Source organism: Anopheles coluzzii, chromosome 2, assembly GCF_943734685.1.
Source record: "Anopheles coluzzii chromosome 2, AcolN3, whole genome shotgun sequence".
NCBI lineage: Eukaryota > Metazoa > Arthropoda > Insecta > Diptera > Culicidae > Anopheles > Anopheles coluzzii.
The window spans coordinates 52457028-52480270 of record NC_064670.1 but is presented as its reverse complement, the minus strand read 5'-3'; the positions used below and the strand labels follow the sequence as shown (position 1 = coordinate 52480270).

The window sequence follows — 23243 nt, the reverse complement described above, 5'->3', positions numbered from 1 at the left end:
CCAGCAGCGGTGAAAAGTTTACCAAGGCGTGACATAATTCACACTCAAGAATTTATCTAAAAAAACAACAACAACAACAAAACCAACTTACCATTCAAACTCCCACACTCTCCTACCATCTTCATCATTTTGCTCAACCTAGTTGGACATTCGAATAGGGAAATGATGATGATGATGATGAAGTTGGATAATAATGTGGTCGCGAGTATATCAATATTCATGGTGGCACATTTCAGCACGTACACTGACGGCATTCGTTTGGGCTGCATTTCATGCTAGAGTACACTTATCCGCACACAAGTAACATCTGTGGGATTACGCACATTTACACCGGTCGTGAACGTGGGCTAAGCCAGTGCCCAATGTCAACACCGCGCGCATTGTTTGTCATCGAAACCACAGCGGACAAAAACACTGCTGCGAGGGTCGGAAAATTCAATTATGATTTATTTTTGCATCTTGATTATGTTTTTTTGAAAAATGCACCCAACAAGAAGAGGTGTGTTTTTCGGAATTTATTCGGATTGCCTCTCTATTGGCAATATGTAGTACCAAACAACTTTTTCACCTGAACGTATTTGCTTCATTTTTCACATTTCTCCGCTTTTTCCCCGTTCCCTCTATTTCGCAGCCCTGCTTTTCATCAAACATAACAGTACGTGCCCGAGGTCGACGGATAAGCGTTACGGATCCGAACGTTGCTATCGGCAAAAACCAGCCGCAGCAGCACAGCAGCAGTCAGCGACCGGAAAATGGTGTGAAAAAAGTCAAAACTAATCGAGTGGTCCTCTTTATCACCACAGCAACCGGTACGGTTGGGGCGGCTTTGTCGTCGCGTGAATAACATTGAAGCGAAAGTTGTTTTGTGCACTGTGTGCTGGTGCGCGCGAAAACGATTGTTCGACCGCCGGAAGCTACCGAGCCGGGCTGTTTTGGGTGAAAAATCGCACCTTCCGCACGAAGCACGGGGATATGGGAATCGATGGAACGGTACAGCAGCAGCCAACGCCAACGAAATGAAAAATGTCTTCGCTGAGGAAATCCGCATCGTTTCGTTCGAGAATTCCTGTGCGCCGAACTCGCCTACCGCATAGACGCTGTACTAGTCCGGACAACCGCCAGGCCGGCACGGGCCCGATCGGCAACAGCCACGGTTCGGAATCGTCCATCGCAACCGCACTGAACGACGCCGACACAGGGCTGTTTGGGAAAGCGGTTGGCCAGCAGCCAAAAGCGTGGTACGATCGCAGCCATTGCTACTCATCCTCGAGCTATTCGAGCAGCGACGAAAGCTACGACTCGGAAGCGGCTCCATTTCAGGTGAGTTCTTGCGACGGGTAGTGCCGACTATCGGAAAACGACTGTTTCACGGGAAGTGTTTTTTCCTCCGCTTCTTTGCTTCTACACTGGTTCATACGTTTCCGAGGGCAAAGAAAGCAACGACAATGATCTCAATATGTAGGACAGCCTACATTCGGGCGTTTTTTTACTTAGTAGCTTGTTTGCGATACATTTTATTGCTTGCTGTGTGCCGTGTTCACTATTGACTCTGTTAACGCATTTATAGGTGAAATGGAGAAGATTTTTCGGTAGGAATGTACGTCTCGCTGTCACAATAGAACTGCAGTTGCGATAATACACTGATACAGTAGATTTATAGTGCCAGAAGAAGCTCTCCATTGAAGGGAAAGAACAATCAATCACAATTATATCAAAATACCAACAGAAACTGTTTTCAATAATATCGATCATGATAAAGCACATAAAAGGGATGTGAAAAGAAAAGTATGACTCACATTGGCAATGTTCAAACACCTTTCTATGGCCTTGAAAATAGAAAGTATGGTAGTGTTCTAATGGAAAGACGCGCCTGACACGCGCTAGATCGGAAGGTTCGGATATGGAGTTCGAGCTGAATCGTTTTCTTTAGTATCTTGTAATTTAAGATGGTACAGGATAAGTTTTTGTCCTAACCGTTAAAACAATTGTTAACTGTAATCTTAGCGATCTTACGAACTTTTTTGAGCCCACAAATGTTTTTGTAGGTTTTTTTGAGTCAGTTCCAGGGACTACTGTGGATGGAGAAGCAATTCGGTTCCTAATTCGTAATCGTTTTCACCACCTTTTTTACACTATTTGTGAAGTGGAGCTCTCGCGCGAAGATTTTGCATGTCCATATGTTTGTGCATCATATCATACACATGGTTCTTAGATATCGCAAGTGCTTCTGCTATGTCGATCAATGTCACAGTCATTGTGGCTAAAATTTTGACTCTAACTCACATATTTTTGTCTCAAAGGCGCCAATTTCTGATAGCGAGTCACAATTTTTGACTCTAAGGCATCAATTTTTGGCTGTGAGTTAATCACTTCATTTACAAAATTCAAGTCTTTGGGTTCCAAAATTATTGAAATTACCTTAACTTAATTAATAATTAATTTTGGAAGTTTTACAGGGTTTTACAAGTCAGAATCGAATGTCAGCAAAACAATTTCAGTAGCTCAAGATTCAATTTAGTTGTCGAAAATTGTTGTTTCACCACACCGATGCTATTTTCACAGGCGCAATATGATTTTTAAAACGATCAAGCGGGGTTTTTGGAGACCTTTTGCATCGTTTTGCAAATTCAATCACGCGTTATTGTTCAGATTATTGAGATTATTATTGTCGTAAGACCCTGTAATGGAGGGAAAAAAGTTGGCATGTATTGTCAGGTGTTTAACAACGGGTTTAAAACTTTAAAAAAAAATCCATTTTTTTCTCAAAAACAATCAAATTGTCAAAAATCTGCTCAAATACCTTGTAAAATTATCATGATTCCTACAAGAGCTAAACTTTCATGACTTACAGACCAAAATAGGTGCGTTAGAGTCAAAAATTGAAGCGTACTGTCAAAAACTGGATGCCTTAGAGCCAAAATTTGGTGGCAACGACTGTATTTTACGAATATCAAAACTTTAATTTAAACTTAAATTTTATGGACTTTTTGGTCAAACAACCTTTCACTACGGACGTCACCCACTGACAGCTCCCCTGCCAACGGCGAACCCACAGGATGAAGCAGCAATCTGTACACAACACTCTTGCACTACGTTCGATTGTGTCACTACGGCGACTTTTTAAAAACACGAAGCCAATACTTAATGTGATGGTGATGGTTTAGTGTCTGAGTAACACTTATCAAGTTTCAACAATGTTTTTACCTCCCAAAAAAGCTCCACAAGCTTTCAACGTAAGTCTTCAATGTCTGAAGATTGCAATGGGCCCATCTTAAGTAATTACGTAGAGTATCCTGCAAATAGTAGCAGATACTTTAGGCACTCAGATTGGTTTGCTTTATTCATATTTGCACTTGAAATTGCGATTAAATTATTAAACAGTTCATTATTTGCGAGAACAACTGGCGGGTTGTGAAAATTCTCTTCCGGGTATGATTCGAGCCAAAAGGGGAAACACAATCAACACCACAACTTCTGCCCCTTAGGTATCAGCGATCATGCAACGTTAAAAACCTATCAGCCAATGTGTGATTGCATTCTGATTTATTAATCACTAGTCGGGAAACACTTTGTTGAGTGTTGTTTTTTTCTCTCGATATCTGTACACGGATTGTTGCTCGGGAGTATCTATGAGCTATGAGAGCTATGCATGCTGATTGCGGGAAATAAATAAAACCGTGTAGGGTCGACAGAAGAGACGTGTGTGTGTGCGCATTAAATTATGCAAAATAAATCATAACATCGTGTGGTAGTATCGCTTGTTCGTGCCATTGAATCAATTTGTTCAATAAATACGCCTAAGTGGCCACAAAACGAGTGTGTGTGTGCAGCGGATAAGCTGCATATCATGGTAAACAAAAAAGGAAATGCCCTTGAAGCCAATGACCTAATTCACCATCGTCATGAAATGACGAAAAGCATTCCGTATGCAAAAGTGTGAAGAAAGGAAAGAGAAACAAAAAAAGCGACACATTTTCATAAATACTAAAAGCAGATTTATGTGCCATTTCGATTGCAGCATCTCCTGAATCAATCATCATCGGTGGTGGCAACCGGTGCTGGCGGTCTGTACGAAAGGCCGACACAGGAGCACCAACAACGGCAACCCGAACTGCCGTACCATCATCATCATCATCATCAGGTGCCGCCGTACGGTCAACAGTTTGAGCAACCGTTCCTGCCGCACCATCAGCAGCAGCAGCCCTCCTTCGCCACGTCCAGCTGTTTAAGCACCTCGACCGATGCCATGAGCCTCGACGGACTGCTGGATTGCGTCAGTACGGGAACGTTCTCCTGTCCGCCGTCACCGAAACCGAAATCATATTTGGGTAAGCGATTATTTACGACGCGTGCTACGTAAAATGCGGTCAGTTTTTCCCCTTTCAACAACGAAATCATGTGTGCCCGGTGGAGGAGGGTCGGTGCAAGAGACGACGTTCCTGCGGCTGAGGTGGGTTTTGGGTTTTCGGTTGAATTTTAACTTTCCGACGTCGAAATTGATGCATTGATGCGGAGGACCGGCACCAAAGTGCCATGGCAATGGTGGCGTTCGATTCGGTGTATGTTGAGGCATTGACACTTATTAATTCCTATGAATACGATTTACTGCCATTATTTCATGTCAAGTATCTGGGTATGAACAGTACGTTCGCTGGAATATGGCTCTGTTCGATGTTTAATTAATTTGCCGTCTGCTACTGAAAGGTAAATTAAACAAGCAATCAGGTTAATGAGAATTGGTTTGGCAAAATTTTGATGCTTGATACATTAATATTTTATTTTGAAGTATTTAGTTAAAATATTATTCAAACAATTCAGTCTATTTGCGTTTGTTTTATTCTTTTTCCATCAACGATGAAAATGATCATTGAATTGTTGGGAGAAATACATCAACGACAAGCTTTTCGAGTGACGCTCCCGCACTAGGATATAAACTTTTGGCAAAGAATTCCGGACGGTATTTGGAATGTTTTGGCCGATTTCGCTTTATTGCATTCACGCTCTATATTACTATCCTTAGACGCCTTTTCGCTGCGTTTTGCCCGTCCTTTCCCCGCACTAGCTGGCATTTGGCCTCCGGAGCTGGAGCTGCTACATCGAAAGCGAACCATTTTCTTTTAAAGAGCGTCTATCGAACCTTCGACGCGCACCCACATTTCCGAATAAAAATACCAGCGTATTAAACATGGTGCACTATTTCATCGCACGCTTTCGCTTCTTCGCAGATACGGAAGATGGAGGTCGCCAGTCCGGATTTTACGAGTCGCTGGAAGAGTTAAACTACGCCCTCAAGACGCTCATAATATCGGACTCGTTTCAAGCGCAACGAAACAACCGGAATGCAACCGCCACTGGTGCCGCCGCCGACCTCGGTGTCCCCTTGGCCGATGGGTCAATTTCCCAATCCGGTACGATGGAATGTAAGGACCAATTTGGTGCATCGCTGGAAAAGGGCCATCAGAGACAAGGCTGCTACAAGACGGGTAGTGAAAATCTCGACGCACCCAAGCATTTTCAGCAGCAAAAGCAGCATCAGCAGCAGGTAGAGCAACCGACGGAGCAGACCATGCTGGAGGAGGATGATGATCTAATTAAGCAGCGGAAGCTGAGCGATTGGTATTACATCAAGACAGCGCCTTCCAAGAAACCGTCCAGCCCGTTCGAGCGTCGACGGGCCAACGGAAGCCGCGTAGCGCATGAGGCAGCACGCCGGGCGGGACGCATTCCACCGACACTGACGCCCCGGGCTTCAAATCCGGACCTGGTCGGCGTGGGTGCTGACAGTAAGCATCCTTTGCCGGGAGTAATCGCACCGGCAAGAACGGTCCCGGGTGATGAGCTGGGTGATCGTAAATTTCCCTCGCCCGTTCCACGACCGCGTCGGTTGCCGCCGGCCCTACCGGCAGACACACAGCTAAGTTGGGAGCAGGATGGTCGTTGGCGTCAACAGTATCCCGGTGCAGTTACCAAATCGGCTTCCTCGTCCAGCGTCAACATGGGACTGCGGGGGCATCTCCATTCGCTGGGCGCTGCTGCGTCTGCTCGAGGCCCCGGTGCTGCCACTCGACTGCACTCCAATTCGGACCTGCAGCAGGCGGGAACGCGCAAAGCCATTGCTCCGGCACTGCTGCAGGACGACTCGCTCGGCAGTCTCGAGGACAGCACGTTGGCACCGTACGACGCAGCCGATGATCGGGAGCGATTTTCGCCCTACTTTCGACGACGCAATCCGCATCAGCACGCACCACAATGGTTTCCGCCGCCACCGCCACCGCCTTACCACTATCCGCACCAGCACCAGCAGCAGTTTGGCCATCCGGCTCAGCAGCGGAATATTTATGAGAACTTTCCCGCATCGGCCAATCAGCACGCGTCAATGGCAGGGCACGTGAACAATCGGGCAGCAGAAGCGTCTGAAGTGTCCACCCCAACAGCCCGACCCCGAACGACCACCCACTCTACCGCACCGGTCTCCAACGTTCACCACAACCTCAACAACCGTCCCGCACCGGCCCTGTACGGCATCGAGGAGAACGAAGTGTTCCAGTACAAAGTGCCGCTCGCGTCAACCGGCAGTGACAAGCGACCACTGCCCCGGCCACCAATCGACACCGACTCGGACGAAGAGTCGCCCGGCCACCCCGGACAGCAAGCGCCGGCGGAGAAAAAGAGCTCTCTAACGCGGGTAAGTACGCGAGCTTAGTACTTCCCACTAGCGATCGCCAGCGCATCTCAGTGTGTTGTTGGTGACAGTTTTCCGATTGCGAAGGGGCGAAAATGTTTGTGGCCATCGGTTGTGGCCGCTTTTCTGCTTTCTTTCGATTCGCATACCAACACTTTGAATTCAATATTCATTATGTAGTGGCACAAGAGTTCGCCAGCAGTGCTTCGCATCGCCGCTGTGTATTGGAAGAGGCAAACGAAATGTTTGCGAAGATCAGAAAAAAGTGCAAACAATGCGTCCCGTGGTTTGAAGGGCGAGGGAAACCAAACGGCTGTGCACTTTTGTTGGCTCATTTTGAATAATTATTCGTCTCGATCTAGATTGCATTTCCATCGTGCACGTTCGTGCTGCTGCATTAAAATGGCGCAAAATATTTTACGGCATAAAGAACGTGTTATAAATGGGGAATGATTTATATTCTTTGTTTCTTTCCATTAAGCTCCTTGAAAAGCTTACTTTGGGTCAAGCGATGCATAAAGTATAGTCGCATAGTAAGAGAGAGTGTGTTTTGTAAATAACTTGAACTTTTCTGGATCTACCTTACATCAACTTCTTATCGATTACATGAACCTCAGCGATATAAAAATTCCAAATGTTCCTCGATAATGATACATTTGTACAAGTTATTTACTCGTTATCGAGTTATCGAATGACGGCCTGTGGGCCTACGAGGAAGCAGTTTAAGATGATCGCTGCAAAATAAACGAAATATCATTGTTTTGTATCTCCAGGAAGAGCTCGTTATACAGATGTTTGATATGTAATACTTGTCTTTTTTGCCCAAAAAATCATTTCATCTTCCAGCAGATCTAGAAAACTTACTTACTTACGCTTTGCGGCCTTGGCCTGCCTCAGGAGTGTTCGAAACCGCTCACAGTCTCGCGCCTTTGTCTGCAAGTCCGTTATCCCGGCCTTAATGGCGGACGCCTCCACGCCATCTTGCCACCTCAGTTTGGGCCTACCACGCCTCCTCTGTCCTTGTGGACGGCCTAAAAAGACTTTACGGGCTGGGTCGTCCGTTTTCACGCGTACAACATGGCCAGCCCACCGGAGCCTGGCGAGCTTGATACGCTGCACGACAGTGAGGTCGCCGTACATCTCGTATAGCTCGTCATTATAGCGGTTCCTCCATTGCCCTCCAACACATAGGGGGCTAAGTATCTTTCTGAGCATCTTTTTCTCGAACGTGGTTAAGAGGGTTTCGTCAGATTTGGACAGTGTACACGTCTCAGAGGCGTATGTGAGTACCGGAACTATATAGGTACTATATAGTCCCAGCTTCGTCCGTCGCGACAGGTTCTTTGAGGTGAATTGATTTTTCAGGCTGTAGAATGACCGGTTGGCAGCCAGCATCCTGGCGCGCAACTCAGCTTCCATGCTGTTGTCGTTACTGACCTTTGACCCCAGATAGGTGAATTCTGGGACGACTTCAAAAGTGCGTTCACCTATCTGTACATCACGCCTACGTAGATTCGGATTATTTATTGGTAGGCCCGCTGATGTTGCCACCATCAGTTTGGTCTTTGCCTCGTTTATCTGCAATCCGAGGCTCTCTGCCGCCTGCTCGATACTTTGGTAGGCTTCTGCTACATAGGAGAGCCGCAGACCAATGATGTCTATATCATCAGCGTATGCCAGGATCTGGTTTGACTTATAGAAGATGGTTCCCGTAGTCTCCACCTTGCAGATCTAGAAAAGCATGCAAAAAAACATTCATCAATATACCACACACTTGTGCAACACGCAAGTATACGACCCTTCTCTTCCTCATCAGATATGCTCGGTATGCGAAAAACTTATTATAAAGGGTACTCAATATAAGGAGTACCACAGTATAATCATTGCACAGAAGAGCTGCAGTAAGCAGTGAATTCTTCTTCTTCTTCTTCTTTGGCTCAACACTGTACTACGAGACCGGCTAAGCAGTAAATTATAATGGCTAAAAAGTTGAATGAGATTTTGAGAAAAAATAGGAAAATATAGAAACGTTACTTTGAAATATGCGCATCATTTTTGGCCCATTTATTCATGTTTAATTGTGGTCTCGTAAAGTCTCGTTAGTCTTGTTAAGTTAAGTTCAACCTTATTTAGGTTGAAAAAAATTAAAAAAAATTAGGTTTCATGTTCTACCTTCGATTTTTATCAATCCCTCCTTAGTTCTCGCGACAAAATTGTTGGAATATTTTGCATATTTTGCATCATAATGGTCCAGAAATTCTCAATGAGGCGATGCTGGGCGATGTTCGACCGATTCGCTGACTAAGGTGTCACAACGATATTCAGCCACTCCATATCTTAAAATGATCGCATTGAGTTTTAGCATTTCCTGCTTCCTGACATGTATGTTCATGTTTCTCAGGGACTTTTTCACTGTTTACAGTAAGGTCGATGCAACCGGTCAAAGCAGACGCAGCGATGTAGCGACTTTTCCCTCATTTCATGTTCATTTTCAGCTTCCATTGGTACTTTAAGTCACTCGGGGTCATCGGCCATTCGAAACCAGACTTTCTGTCGATACTATAATTATTGTCTAATAGTGCCAAGATGTTGCAGATATCGGAACGCACATATCCGACGTCCACACTGCCATTCAGGGTGTCCGTTTTCATCATGACGTGGTGCCGTTCTTTGATCGCGAATGCTTTTGGATGGAGTTGCTTAACTTGTTGGCCTATACGGTTAGCAGTACGACTGATAGAGGTGTCAAATGTTGTCTTCTGGCTCATGGAGTACTATTATGGGAAGTTTAGTTTAATTGCACGAAACGAAACGAAAGTTAGTGAGTTAAATTAGATAAATCCATGAACAATCTACCATTTTCGCCAATATATTTTTAAAGCAAACGTAAGACTTTAAATGAAATTTAAATCACTATTCAATAATATTCAAATTATCATCTGATTAACTGTATCATTTACCAACATAAATCAACAAGTGTCATTCCAACTGGGTAGTATTAACAATAGTTGAGGACCAAATTTGGAAAGGTTCGGCTATTTCCGTCAAGCTTGATTAAAGTCTCAATTCCGTAATAAATTGCAATCGATATGTTCGATGTGGTTTTTTCGGAGCACAATATATGAAATAGCATAAGGTTGGAGCGTCAACATGCGACCTCTATTCGTTTGGCTCTATCACGAACAGAGCAAAAAGAACGTAAGGGGCCAATATGAAATTGGTAAATTTGGTATCACTGTTCCGTGCTGGAACTAGCAAAAGCTATAAAACATCCAAGGTTCGTAAGGCAGTGCCTACAGTCCAGGCTTTACTTTTTTTTCATTTTCGGAAGACCGCAAAACGATAGGGTCAAAAGATGCTTCACACTGGAAGCATCGGTCGGGGGAGTCGACTTTCGGACGAACATATAGCAGTTGCCCAACGAAGTGGCATCAGAAGGTATGCTACTGTGCTGTACCCCGGTTGGTGCTTCGGGTGAGAATGGCTCCTGATGACGTGCAGGAGAAAGCCACTCTTTTGAGCTTGTCCACCGTGAGCTTTGCTGCAAACAAATTGAAATGAAAGCGTTCCCGCAAATGAGGGTTACAGTAAATGGGAAGGGCAAATGGCGCACCAGTATCAATCCCGCAGAGGGCCCCCTCAAGGCTTCGAGAGCGGGATGAATGAAAGGAGTTAAAAAGAAAATAAAGTGGCACGGAAACTGTAAACGAGGAGCAAATGGGAAGCAAAGGCACGATTCGATACGGTGGAAGATATGCGAACCCAACGAAAGCGTTCGTCCGTCTTCTAGGAGGCGCCCGTTGTCCAATACGAATAGCAACAGCAAAGCAACAGCTGGGTACCGGGGACAGATACACTCCGAGTTTTACCTAGACCTTTGACTTTTGCCTCATCGCATCGAGCTAGAGCTGGGACTGTGTATATGTGTGTGGGTGTGTTTGACTGTGAGGATTGCCATTGATGACCAGAAGAACACATCTCAAGCCCCAACCGAGCACGTCCGGTTCGACGTGAGTTTAGAAGGATGTAGAAAACCACACAACCGCTCCAAAAACGGCAGCCACATTGCGAGCTGTAGAACGTGGTGAAGATATATCCATGCACCGATGTCTTGCCATTGCTGACTGGGAATGGTGTCAAGCCTGGACCAAGAATACGGACTCGAATCGGAGCGAAGCGATATGCCGTTTCGAATTAAACAAAAAGAGTCCCCGAGGAACGTTTTGGAGGCCGCCCTTTGAAAAAGTTCGGCGTGTTAAGCTGAGCCTGGGGGGGGGGGGAAGCTGGGCTCGAAAGGAGAATTTATTTATGGTTGCCACCATAGCAGCAGCTTTCGTGTTTCAGAACGTCGTTTTTGCGAGTGCTTTGTGGGGAAATTTGTATCACATTGTGGTACAGCCTTGTTCGTTTGCGTTGTTGACATTTTTGCACAATAATTGGAAGAGTTTTGAGTGGATCTGGAACAGAAGGTTATTCTTTGAAATAAATTGATGAAGTTGGTTGTATTAGATGTTATAAATTATCTTTGGTATAGTAGGATTTTTTGGAAGTAATACAATACCTCTTCTAGTTTAAAAGTTTAAAAATTAATTATAAAGTGCAGTGGTTGAAATTCTGAGGAATGTAACGAAACTTTTTGTGCTAAATTATTTATTACAAATCAAATAATCAATTCGTGCAATGGAAGTCTCTAAATATTCGTTCTGCTATATTAAATATGATTCGACGGTATCGTTTAATTTATTTTGACCTTTTTTATACTTAACAAAAACTGAAATCCTCTGCTTCAGGATGCATATTCAACATGGGCATGAAGTATTTTAGCGGATGTCAAACCCCATATAATGTTACTGGTTGGAATCGCTAGCACCTCTAAAACTGTATCGACGAAAATCTTTTCCTTAAACTTATTTCGCTAGTCTTTAATGCTCATTGTTTGGGTTGGTACTGTGGTGCAGTCGTCAACTCGCAGGACTGTCCTGGCCCGCTAATGGTTCAAGCCCATATGGACCAAGGACTGACTTTCCTGCTATGAGTACACCGACAAGTCACATACAGCCAACCTTTGTAGAGGCTTAAGCAGGCCTGGACCGACTAAGTTTGCTAATCCAAATGAATGTTAGGTTAGTTGTATTTGATTATTTTTAGCTACAAATACGGTAATTAGTTACTTATTAACCGGGATTGAGCATCAAAAGAGTATGATCTGATCAAACTGATAACAAATTTGAAGTGAAATAAAACTGCGCTCTTATGAGTTGTGTTTTCATTGCAATGGATTAAACCTGTAGTTAAGCAGTTTTTTACGTGAAATCCTAGATATGTATTTCACCTAAATGCTTTTTATGTGTGAAAACATATAATTTGAAAAACATTTTCCCCGAGATGACCGCAAAACAAAAGGTAAATGCCAAAAAGCATGAAGGTGAAACGTTGCGCAGTAAAACGAGCTTTAATTAAGTACGCTTTTAGAAAGCCTGTTTTATCATCATCTTGCATCAAGGTTGACTTTTTAAATAAAGCTCTTCCCTTATGATGACAACCCAGCTACCAATGGGGGGAAAAAGTATGCCGCTTTATTATGATGACCGTGCACGTCACGCGCGGGAAGCAGAAGCATTTTAAAATTTAATTGTAATTGCACAAAGCGCCCCAACCCGAGAGTTTCGAGTCGGGTGCGTTTGTCGGGGCCGGCCGGTATTGATCGGCCGCACTTGATGAACTTTTCGGGTGCGTCGCGCATAATCGTTAAGACAACAGAGATACTATCGTAAAAGGAATTTACGAGCGTAAAATGCAAGATTGTAAAGGACGCACGCTTTGTGTCTGCTGCACACTACTGCGAAGCGAGCTTTACGATGATGCTTAATGATTTCGGTAGTGGTGCTGGTTTATGTGGGTCATGTTTTTCGTTTTTTTGCACACTCAGCTGGATGGTGTTATTTTTGGGGACGCATTTTGGAGATGTAATTAGACGGATGTAATTTTGGAGATTGTATACTGTGGGGGAAACAATAGATGTTTGAGCTTTTGTTTGCGAAGATTGTGAAGCTTTTTTTAAAGGTTTTATTGCATTGCAAAGTGTAGTTTTAATGAAGAAGCAATTGAGTACGTTTTTGGCATGATCTGTATCTTAAACCGAAATTGTGTATCTTAAACCGAACGTTTGTGGGGCAATGTAATACATTGCTGGTTAAAAAATAAATCCATATAAAATCAGATAAAGTGATTTGCACAAGTTGTTGATCCAGCATTTGTACCCATCTCGTCCGGAAAAGTTTCGTTATGCTATCTAAACACACCGTACAAACTGGCTTTAGCTTTTGAAGAAAAACCTCGCACATGAACGTTATTTGTAGGAATCGTCAACCACTCACAAAGAGCTGCTGCTTTGACGAAGGTAAAGTTTGCTCGAAAAGGAGCGATAAAATTCCTCCCGTGTTCTTTATTTAGCACTAACTTTCCTTCGACTTTCCTCGCCGTCTCGCGACGCTCCTTAGACAAACGGGCCGGCGCGCGCGCCCTGTATTTGAAACTAATTTAACTCTGCTCTCGCTGATTATGCAGCCAGGATGCAGCGCTGCTGCACTGCTGGTTCCCGCGGGTTTACAATGTAAAGAAGCTCCCTCGCGGCACACAGCACGGTGCCCAGTGAACGCGACGGTGTGCAAACTTTCCTCCAAAAAGTCATTAAAGCGGAGTGGCGAAGGTGTTGCTCCTTTACTTGGCTTATTTGTACCCGTGACGTATTTGCGAGGTTTGGGAAGGTTGAAGTTACCGCTCACAGCACACTACATGCGGCGCTGTTGGTGGGAGTCGCGAGCGTTAAGGTGTTTGAATTTACGTCGATTTATTTGCACTTGACACCGTTTGAAGTTGTGGAACGGCCCGGGCGCTGGTAGTGGTGGTGATGGTGATAGGTGGACATTGCGTGGGGAGAATCGTTTACTCTCGGCTCCATCCTTGACGAACGTGCGCATTGGGTCGAGCACGTCCGAATGAAGAGGCAGGCGGCTGCCATTCAATTATGAGAATTTATATTAAAATTTTCATTACCACTCTTTGTGCAAGCAAATTTATTCTAACGGTCGATACTTTCCAGGTCTGGAGATACATTTGAAGGGGTGTGGAGGGAGAGAGAGGGATAGAGATAGAGGAATGTAATAACAGAAGGTTTTCCTAGGTCACCATTGTGATTCACACACACAATATTACAGACGTTGTACTGTTTTCTAAAACAACGTCATTCACTAGCAAGGATACTGTGTTTTTATCGATATGGTTCAACTATTATCTTCTCTTGCCAATTAGAATATGTCGCTTTCGATATTTTTGCAGGGGCGTTGGAGAGACGTGTGGGATCTGTTACCGAGCAAAAGGGTGCTGCCTTTAGCAATGATTGCGCAGAAAAGTCTGCACCAGATCATGTACGTGGAAGCGATTTAATTAAGCACTGCCGGTTGTAGCAGTTGAATTGTAGGCAATGAAAGGAAAATACCAACATATGATTAGGAAAGAAGGGAAACAAAACACGTCACTGGGTCAATGTACAATGTGTTTTCCTTTGGCCAAAATGGATCCTGCACGTAGTAGTTTGCTCAAGATGTTGTGTTTACTATCATCGCCCATAGCAGTAGCACGGCACCTCCTCGCTTCGGTACAAATTTCAATCATACTAAGCAAAGCATAGACATGGAAGCATTTTTCTGCCTCCACACCCTCCCCCCCACCCCGGCCCATTTGCTCTGCACTGGCTCGAAAAGTAAATACGGGACAGAGGGCAGATTAACAAAGTTTTAAATCGATTATTCCACCAGCTTGACACCTTGCTGTTGCCTGCTTGCTTGCTGCGTGCAACGATCGGGCGCTGGTCTTTGTCTTTGTGCAAAAGGTGGTCGGATTGAGCAGTTCAGCATCCTTTCCTTTTGGTGTCGGCAACCCGGCGGGTGTAAAATTTGTTGCAAGAAATCTTGCGCCATGTAGCGCAAAGCATCGACATTTCGTCGGGCGAGTGTAATTGAATTTATGATTTTCCTGCTCCACCCCACTACTTGTCGCGGTGTTCATGGAAGTGCCCCCCCTGCCAACAGAACTGACATTCGCTCCGGTCTTTCACTCTGTCCAACAAACCATCCGAACCTGTCAGAGTGAAAAAGCTGATCGGGTTTGGCTCACCGTAACAGCAAGCTGCTGCAGGAGCTGCCGGGGAAATGAATTTTGTCTTTCCCACTATCCGTTCTGTGTGAATTCAAGCAATTTCAAACTCATTTGTGTAACCCCTTCACTATAGATATTGAGCATTGAGCTTTGGGTTGGATCTGCTAAAAACTAGCACTCACATGTAGGTTGTGTAATTAAACTCATTTAACTTGAAAAACGCTTGCAAAAAGCAGGAACATACACAGGATTTTTCTAAAGAAATGTACATTATAGACCACCAAACTCAATTGACAGCCATGTATTGCGATTTTTTGTGTCCTAGAACCGCCCAATAACGTTCCTCTATCAATCCAGAATCTGTCATCGAAAAGTAGAATATTCTGGTAATGACGATTGCTTGGGAATTTCGTTCCCAAAAAAGACAAAACAAAAATCGAGGATATTGGTATTGAAAGCAGTTTAGGTGAAAACTTTTTCCAATTTCCAAGTTACGACGGGATTAAACTGAGCAGAGCAAACGACCTATAAATCTAGAAAATGAAAACAGCACATTTACCGCCGCATCAGTTCAATACAAGCATCGCGTAAGTCATGGTATGAATCGTTTCGAATGATTTGTTCCGTTTTCTTTTTGCTGATTTATTTAGTCTCCAGCTGTATGGCGCTAAATTAAAAGGGCACACAATTTGGGAGGGCAAAAAGGCAACATCAGGATGAGAAATGTCGGAGATGGATTGGATATAAATTAACTATCATTACTCAGCGAGAAGTTTTTCTTTGGGCGTCTGAGGACAAATGTTCTTTTTTCTTCAATTATGTTGTTTGTCTATTTACGGTGTTTGTGTCGGTATAATAGCATTAAAATCCATTTGTTGATCATAAAAGGCGTCCCACTGTCCCAACGGGACAAGCAACACTTGCAACCAATCATCATCAATCGGTGTAAGTGTTTCTCGTGGGTAAATATAACTAAACTTTAAACACCCTCATCACTCGGGAGTGGAATGGAACGAAAATTAGCTCTCTGTGTATGTGTCTGTATGTTCGTTCAATCGAATTGTGGATCGATTTCGCTACCGAAATTCTCCCACCACCCAGCACAGTAGTAATGGAGGAAATTAATGCAATCAACAGTTTCAACACGTTCGCAAATTTCGAAATTTCTTTCACCCATACACCCATTCCCACACCGATTCTCAGTTCATTGGCAGTTGGGAAAAGGCAGCAGCCCCAAGTACAGCAACACGGTCACTTTTAATGGTACAGCTGGAAGTGTAGTGTAGGGAATGTACAACAGAGCGAGTTGGGTAAAATAAGCTAAAAGAGGGAGTGGGAAAGTGTGCAAGTGAGAGTGAGTATTTCCCCCCCCCCCTATCAAATGGCAAACTTTTCAAAACTTTTTGCTTGCATCGTGCAAAATAAATAAAATGTTTTGAAACCGTTTGAAGTTTTCAGTTTTCGTTCGTGTTGCTGTAAACCTTGCTAAGGAGGAGAGGGAAGCGTAGTAAGTAAAGTGTAAATTGGAAGCGCTTTTGATGGAAAAGCACAAAAAAGGAATGTTATTTTCTTTGGCTTTTCATTTTTGATGATGGTTTGATGAAACCACCCAAAACATCGATTGAAGAATTTGTGTTTTTATTGAAAAGTGAACTATTATTTGCTTTTATCAGGTGAGCTTTTACTTCGAGAATTAGAACGAACATGTATAATACTTTTTCCCTTTTGATTGTCGCAAAGATAACAAATTTGATTTTATTCTAAAAAGCTATCAAGATTCACAAGCAAACTTAACTTAAAAATATGAATGCACTGAGCATAACACACCCGAACAGAATACAGAACTAAGATGCCCTAACCACCCTTTATTATCCGTTTGCGCCTGTGTTCAAGCTCAAGCAAGCATAAAAACACTCAAAATAGGGGAAAAAACAAGTAAAAATTTGTTTCCCTTTCTTTCAACTCCAACAACACATCGTACCTTTATCGCTTAGATAGAAAATGTACGTTTTTTGCTCCCTCCCCCTCCCCACCCAACTACTCCGGCCGTTGCTTTTTTCGGCCATTGCCCACGACAATTTCGGGCACAAGAAAAAGTAAAAGTTACCAACGGTTTCATTGCTATGGGAGCTGTTCTTGCACCGTTTCCTTTTCCCTTTTCCGTGCGCTATAACGCTTGCGAATTGCAATAAAAGCGCATTATGTTTAATACACCACCTCACGTCAAGAGTGAAAGTGTTCACCACGGGAAGGGGTTGGGGGAGGGGGGAGCGAGGACATTTTGTGCTTTGTGCAGCCCTCCTTCCTTTGGGTTGGTGGCGGGTGGATGACTTGCAACTAATGCTGTGTTGTCCTGTACCACCGAGCCTGCCTTAAGATCGTTTACTTTTATCGCTTCCACCCGCAGCAGCACTGCCGCACAGTGTGGGTGGGGGGTGGAACCGTTTGATGCTCGCCCTTTGATGATGGCGTACTGTAGGACATACTTCAGTGGCGTACCAGGACGGTGGCCAATGGTTGGTAAACGATCTGGTCGCATTCGTACCGCAAAGCTGCTCATCGTTTGTGGCATTCTTCTTGTGGAGCAACCCGGTCCCGTCACCGGCTGCAAAGGGGGACGCACAGCAAACGCTGGATGGTTGCACGAACCAAGTAAGATGCCTTACGGCCCCCCGCCCCAAAGTCTTTGTAGTGACGCACCGGCAACAAGCTTTCTTTAATGCACTCTCTTGCTCTCTCTCTCTCCCTCAAGAATGTTAGTTACGCAACATGCTTTCGATGCGCTACGGAGACATGAAAGTTGTGCAAACAAAGTCCTGCTGAGGGTCGTGCATTGGGCGATGGCTTGCGAATAAATACATTCCCTAGCCGGGTGGCAAGTGCATTAAACTCACAGACCGAGTGAATGTGTGTGTGAGAGAGAGATTCCCTGGTACACAGGGGTAGTTCGTGCGAATTCACACAGAAGACCTTGCGAATAGGAAAGATCCAACATTTTTCCCATAACCCTAAGAAGGGTGTGGACAAATACCAGCTCCGTTCGCGAGTGAGGGGGTGCTGCCGGGGAACCCAATTTCTTAACCCTCACAAAGGATTTCCTAACGCAAGGATAACTTTCCGACATTCGGCGCTGTTTTGGTTCAGCTGTTTCACGGCGATGTAGCGTCGAACGACAACCGCGAAACACGAACCACCCTTTGCGCTCGTCCGCGCTTGTGGTCTGGCGGGCGTAATAACCTCACCCAGGGTACGGCAACGATCGCGGCACACCATAAAGAAAGGAGAAGAATTCAAAAAGACAAAAAAAAGCTTATGGCGGCAAAGTTTACCCATCCTCCAAAAAAGTCCACCCATACACACGATACAGAGACATCGAACCCGTATTTTTCGCTTCGATTACTCCCGATGTGTGTGCGCACGTGTGAGTGTGATGTATGTATGGGAGGAAAAAAAGGGGACGTGAAAATAGGGTAATTTTCCATTTGTGCGACTATCGCTTTCGCTGCGTGGAGAGTCGATGGGGACGCCTGGTGGCGCAGGGCAGAGCGAGGCACACAACACCAAAACACAGGCCAGCGAGTAGGCGAAAATCTATCTTTAGATGCTGCAAGTTCAGCTTTCATACAATCACAACAAAGAGCAATTGCTCGAACCGACGTCTCTCCCAAAACGTGGAGCGCCAGTGAGTGTCCGCGCGATGGTGAATGTGCCAGTTGTGTACGAGAAGGAGCGGCCCAGCAGTTCATCGGTTCATGCGATTTTGGGTGAGAAGGGCACCAGTGTGTGTTACACGTACCGTGTAACTCTGGTGCTAGATCGAGGATGCATTCTCCTTTTTTTGCCCTACCGGAATCGGGTCGGTCGGGTTGGCTCGGGTTGGGAAAGGCTGGCACTGATGAGCCCATCTGTACGACATGTTACGCACCAGAAGTCAACGCCCTGTGCACCCGGTGAGTCGGAGTGCCGTGCGGTGCATAATTCGATCGGATGGGACCAGCGAACACCAGGGGCTAGACCGTTTCGTTTAAGAGTGGGTTAAATTGCGAATTAGTTTTAATTATTCTGCTTCCTTGGCATGGTGCATGCGAACATGCACGAGAAGTGCTTGACGGGTACTTTAAATTAGATGAAAAAATATGGTAAAATTATTTTACAGTTAAATTCAATAGCTTCAAATGCTATCTTAGAGCAAAAAGTAGTTTTAAAGATTCTTTTCTCTCTTGTTTCAATTGTTTCCTCGTCCATTATTTTCCAGTTGCCAGTTGTGAACAAAAAAAAAGCGGTAATAAGCACAAAAACTCTTTTTCGATGCATAGCTTTAAGATAACAACCTTTCCTGTGTCGTAAAAACGATCCTCGCCCTTACCCGATTCCATTTCCAAAGGCACGGGCACTGGTTGCATTCACAAAAAAAGGCTCGCCTCCCCCAGTAACTCACAGATATACGCCGCACCAGCCGAGAAGATGCTCTCTCACAGCGCAAAGAGTGTTCTGGAGCGCCAAAGTCCGGAGCAGAATAGCAGCCCGCAATCGGCTGATTATAAAACATCACTGCCAAAAGTCAAGCCCCACTCAGTATCGCGTTGTCTGTGGTTCGGTAAGGGCTGCGTCCTGTTCGGTCCGTCAGCCAGCGAAGCGTTCCTGTCGTTTGGTTCTGCTCCCATTATCCTTGAGTGTATGTATGGTCCTTTAGTGTACGATCGGGAAATCGGTTGAGTGCCGAATGGGAGTGTGGATGCTGTGCAGAGCTAAAGAGCTCACTGAGAGTGAGAGAAGCAGAGAGATAGAGAGAGTGGAACAAGCGAATGGAAGCTTTAGCTAATGGTGAGCGTGAGAAAGGGGCGTAAATGAAAGTGAGAATGATTCGGCGGACACTTTCTCCCCTGTCAACCAGTGTGTGTGTGTGTGAGTGTGCGTCTGGAGCGTGCTTTGTGTTGTCGAATGTATGAGCTGTGCCTACTGTGAGCTGATCCGACACACCAAGCCACACCACTGATTCGCACACAAACACACGCCTAGCAGTGGTGTGTCTAGAAGCCACGCCGTGGCTCACATCATTTAACCTTCTCACTTGAAGAAGGAGTGTCTCATCGTTATCACATTTCTCGCTCGCTCATTCAAAGCACGGTGGGCGCAGGGAAGCGGGAAAGCGCTTTTTACTGGTGAGATAAAGTGTATTGTGCATTTGATAGGTTCGAGAAAGCAGAACTCACACCAGCAGGTGGCCCACAGCATCACAGGTTTGGGTAATGTGACTCGGAAGTCGTCCTCGCAATCAGTGCCTGCCAGACTCGCGGCTTTGCAGTTTAACACTCAACGCTCGGTGTGTTCCGCTCGAAAAGGTTTACGAAAAAAAGGAAAAGAAACCCGTTCCCTGTGCTACCTTGGAAGCCGGTTCTGGTGGGTGATTTCATATGGTACGGGTTCAATCTGTTGGACGTGTGGATGTGCAAAAAGGCGTTCAATTTTAATAAGTGAATACTCGTGTACCGTAGGGTGCGATTTACATTCTCGGAGTACTTTATTATCTACACAATTGTGGCAAAGAAGTTGCCTGTGTAGCTTTTGTTTGCTTAGGTGAATGTGCAATTAAGATGCTCCGGTTAAAGCTGGTATAGAAAAGCAAATACTCAGTATGTTTGTGTGTTTCACAACCATATTGTTTGTGGAAAATGAAAGAGCGACAAGAAACGATACATTTCAAAGTGTAAACCCGTCCATATGCAATTAAGCTTTTGCAGTTGATGGCGAAAAAAATGCCACATTGTGTCCTATAGTTAGTAACACTGTGTGTAGGAAAAGTTGGAAGCTTAACAAAACGGCGGAAATTATCATAAATGTATGATGTTTTATGTACAGTGGAAGTGTGGTTGGTGTTAGAGAAAGCCGCTGCTTGTGAATATATGTGAAATTTGTGTGTGGTTTTGTGAATACATTTAATTGAATTAAGAATAATCAGTTTTAATACAGCTCAAATGTAGCTAAAATGTGTATAATGTGCGTAACATTTAGTGTACAGAGTTTGCCAGTGTTGCTAAATGATGGTGCATTGCGTTTCAATTATTTTCTTGTTCCTTTTTTACGTCAATTTAATCATTTTTCCTTTTTCATTTACCTTCATTAACCATTTATTCTTTAGGTCATTATGCAATGTATAATTAACGCAACAAAAGAGTTCGCCGAAAAAAATCCTTTTGCTGATCGTTCGATGCAATGCAACACAGCAACAACCATCCACAGTTGGAATGGGTTTAATTTATGTTAAGTCCTTTATCCCAGTCAATCATTCCCTGGCACGGAACGGCAGAAAATGTGTAATAATACCAAAGCTCACTATAAAAGCGTGCTCCATACATGCTCATAAACATCAAAGTGCATTTCGTTCAATGCAATCTTTGGTTTACTCTAACATTTTGAGTAACACTCGCTGCATATCGAAGGTTTTATAGAGTAGCTTTAGAGTATATCTAATTATTCTATCTGGGATAAAGTCCTGTTCTTCAGTACTAAAGAAGATACATTCGTTGTGGTACTAGGTTCTATTTTTTGTAATTTATATTTATATATCTATACAACTTTCTAAAAGGTGTGAAACTGTCTAATGTCACTGCAAATGTAAAGTTTTATTCTTTGAATTTGATGAACCATCACTAATTTGTATTGTGATTTGTATAGGTGGGGCAACTTTTTAATTATTTTGCATTACTTGAATTTTGATTATGTGGTTTAAACTAAGCTACATATTATTTAAACAAGCTACATATTTTTTGTCAGTCTTATGTTCCTCAAATGCGGAACCTTAAATACTGAAATGAGTGGCCCTTACGAGGATGATTCACCTGAACCAAAACATGTTTTACATACCACTCGGTTACAAACTGACAGCACCGGCAAAGCATCGTGTAAACATCATGTCATAGATTTGTTCGGTCGTGACCCACCCTCAAAACAAGTAAAGGCACACACAGTCAGAGCGACCACAATCATTGTTAATGGATTACAGCCAGAAAAGGTTGCCAGCTTAGTTCCCAGTAGTCTCATAAAAACGAACCGCTGAGAGAGCAATAAAAGTTCATAATTTCTACATCCTTGTATGGTGAAGAGTGGCTACACTCGCCTAACAACTTTTTCCTGAGGTCATTTAGAATGGTGCGCATACCTGTTGCCTACATACATCCTCCGGAAAGGATGTACTTTTGCTCGAAAATGGCAATTTATTCTCATTAAAACCTTTTGTATCAAATTGATTTTTGATTTTTTATGTGCATAATTATGCCAAGTACGCTTTCAATTTATATACTTTTACATACACATGGATACAGAATTCTAAAGTTAAAGGATGATGGACTATGTTTTATTGTGGACTTAAGAACACATTAATGCGGTTAAATATAAAGATAGATATGTTTTGTTTCAAATCACTTTAAAACTTGAGTGTTAAAATCAACTAGGAATTTAAAAGGGAGTAAAGCACATCATAAATACAAAGACAAATTCAAAATCCGGTCGTAAAGGCAATAAAAAAGCGTAAACCTTCACAGCCCTGAAGGTGTCGTTGGTTTTTCTCATTTGCACCGAGATATATACAGCCAATCTACGCGACAGGCCACTGCTGATATGAAAAAGCTTGTTAACTTGCTGCCTGTTAGCTGCCAATACTTCATGCTTGGTCGTACATTAGGTCGATGTTTTACACAAAAAATGTCCCTTCGATCGATCAAGATCAAAGCCATCGGATAAAGTCGCTTAGTTCGCATTGTAATACCCCCGCTCGTCGTATGGGTAAATGTTCGGCGTAAAGAGTGACAAAAAACGTCCTGACACCTTTATGCTCACACCTTCTGGTATGCTGTTGGCAGTGGGAAAAAAGTACGAAAGAACATCAAAGGTAACATTTCCATAGAAGTGTGCTACCAAATGAGCTAAAGAAACCTTAGTCACGATGGTGAAGTGAAGGCAGTAAAGCCGGTACCATAAGAGGGGATTATAGTTACCAAGTACATGCCATAAATCGTACTTATTTGGTTTAATTTTGAACACATTACCATGAAAGTCAAATGAAGTGGTCGTACATTACAGGTCGGTGTTTAACACAAAATTAATACGACACATTCGACTCACCCACCCGACCCGACCCGACCCATTCATCCCGCCTACGGAACCGCGCACTTTACCATAACTTATTCGCGCCGCATTGTCGTTGGACGGTACGGTGTTATTTTATTAATTTGTCAACGGTTTCCGACCACTTTTTCGCTTTTCCATCGTTTTTCGCCAAATGGTACCTTTTCAAAGGAGAAGTGTTTGGTAGAATAGCTAAAAAGTAAAAAAAAACAACTCCGTAATAGATTAGTCCTCACATAGACAAGCCGTGTCGTGTCGTGTCATGTTGTGTGCGTGTGTG

The 23243-nt window shown here is 43.9% G+C and overlaps 1 protein-coding gene across 3 annotated transcripts in view; it reads left to right on the top strand.

Moving 5' to 3' along the window:
* LOC120951531 (uncharacterized) overlaps window positions 1–23243 on the top strand; it is a 137390-nt gene that overhangs the window by 72161 nt on the left and 41986 nt on the right. For all 3 annotated transcript variants that reach the window (XR_005751196.2, XM_040370306.2, XM_040370305.2), the window contains exons 3-5: window positions 632–1320; window positions 4019–4328; window positions 5226–6685. Coding sequence is in view for 2 of the 3 variants with exons in the window: in XM_040370306.2 (XP_040226240.2) it covers window positions 1024–1320; window positions 4019–4328; window positions 5226–6685 (2067 nt within the window). In the remaining variant the exon portion in view is untranslated. The remainder of the gene's footprint in view (window positions 1–631; window positions 1321–4018; window positions 4329–5225; window positions 6686–23243) is intronic.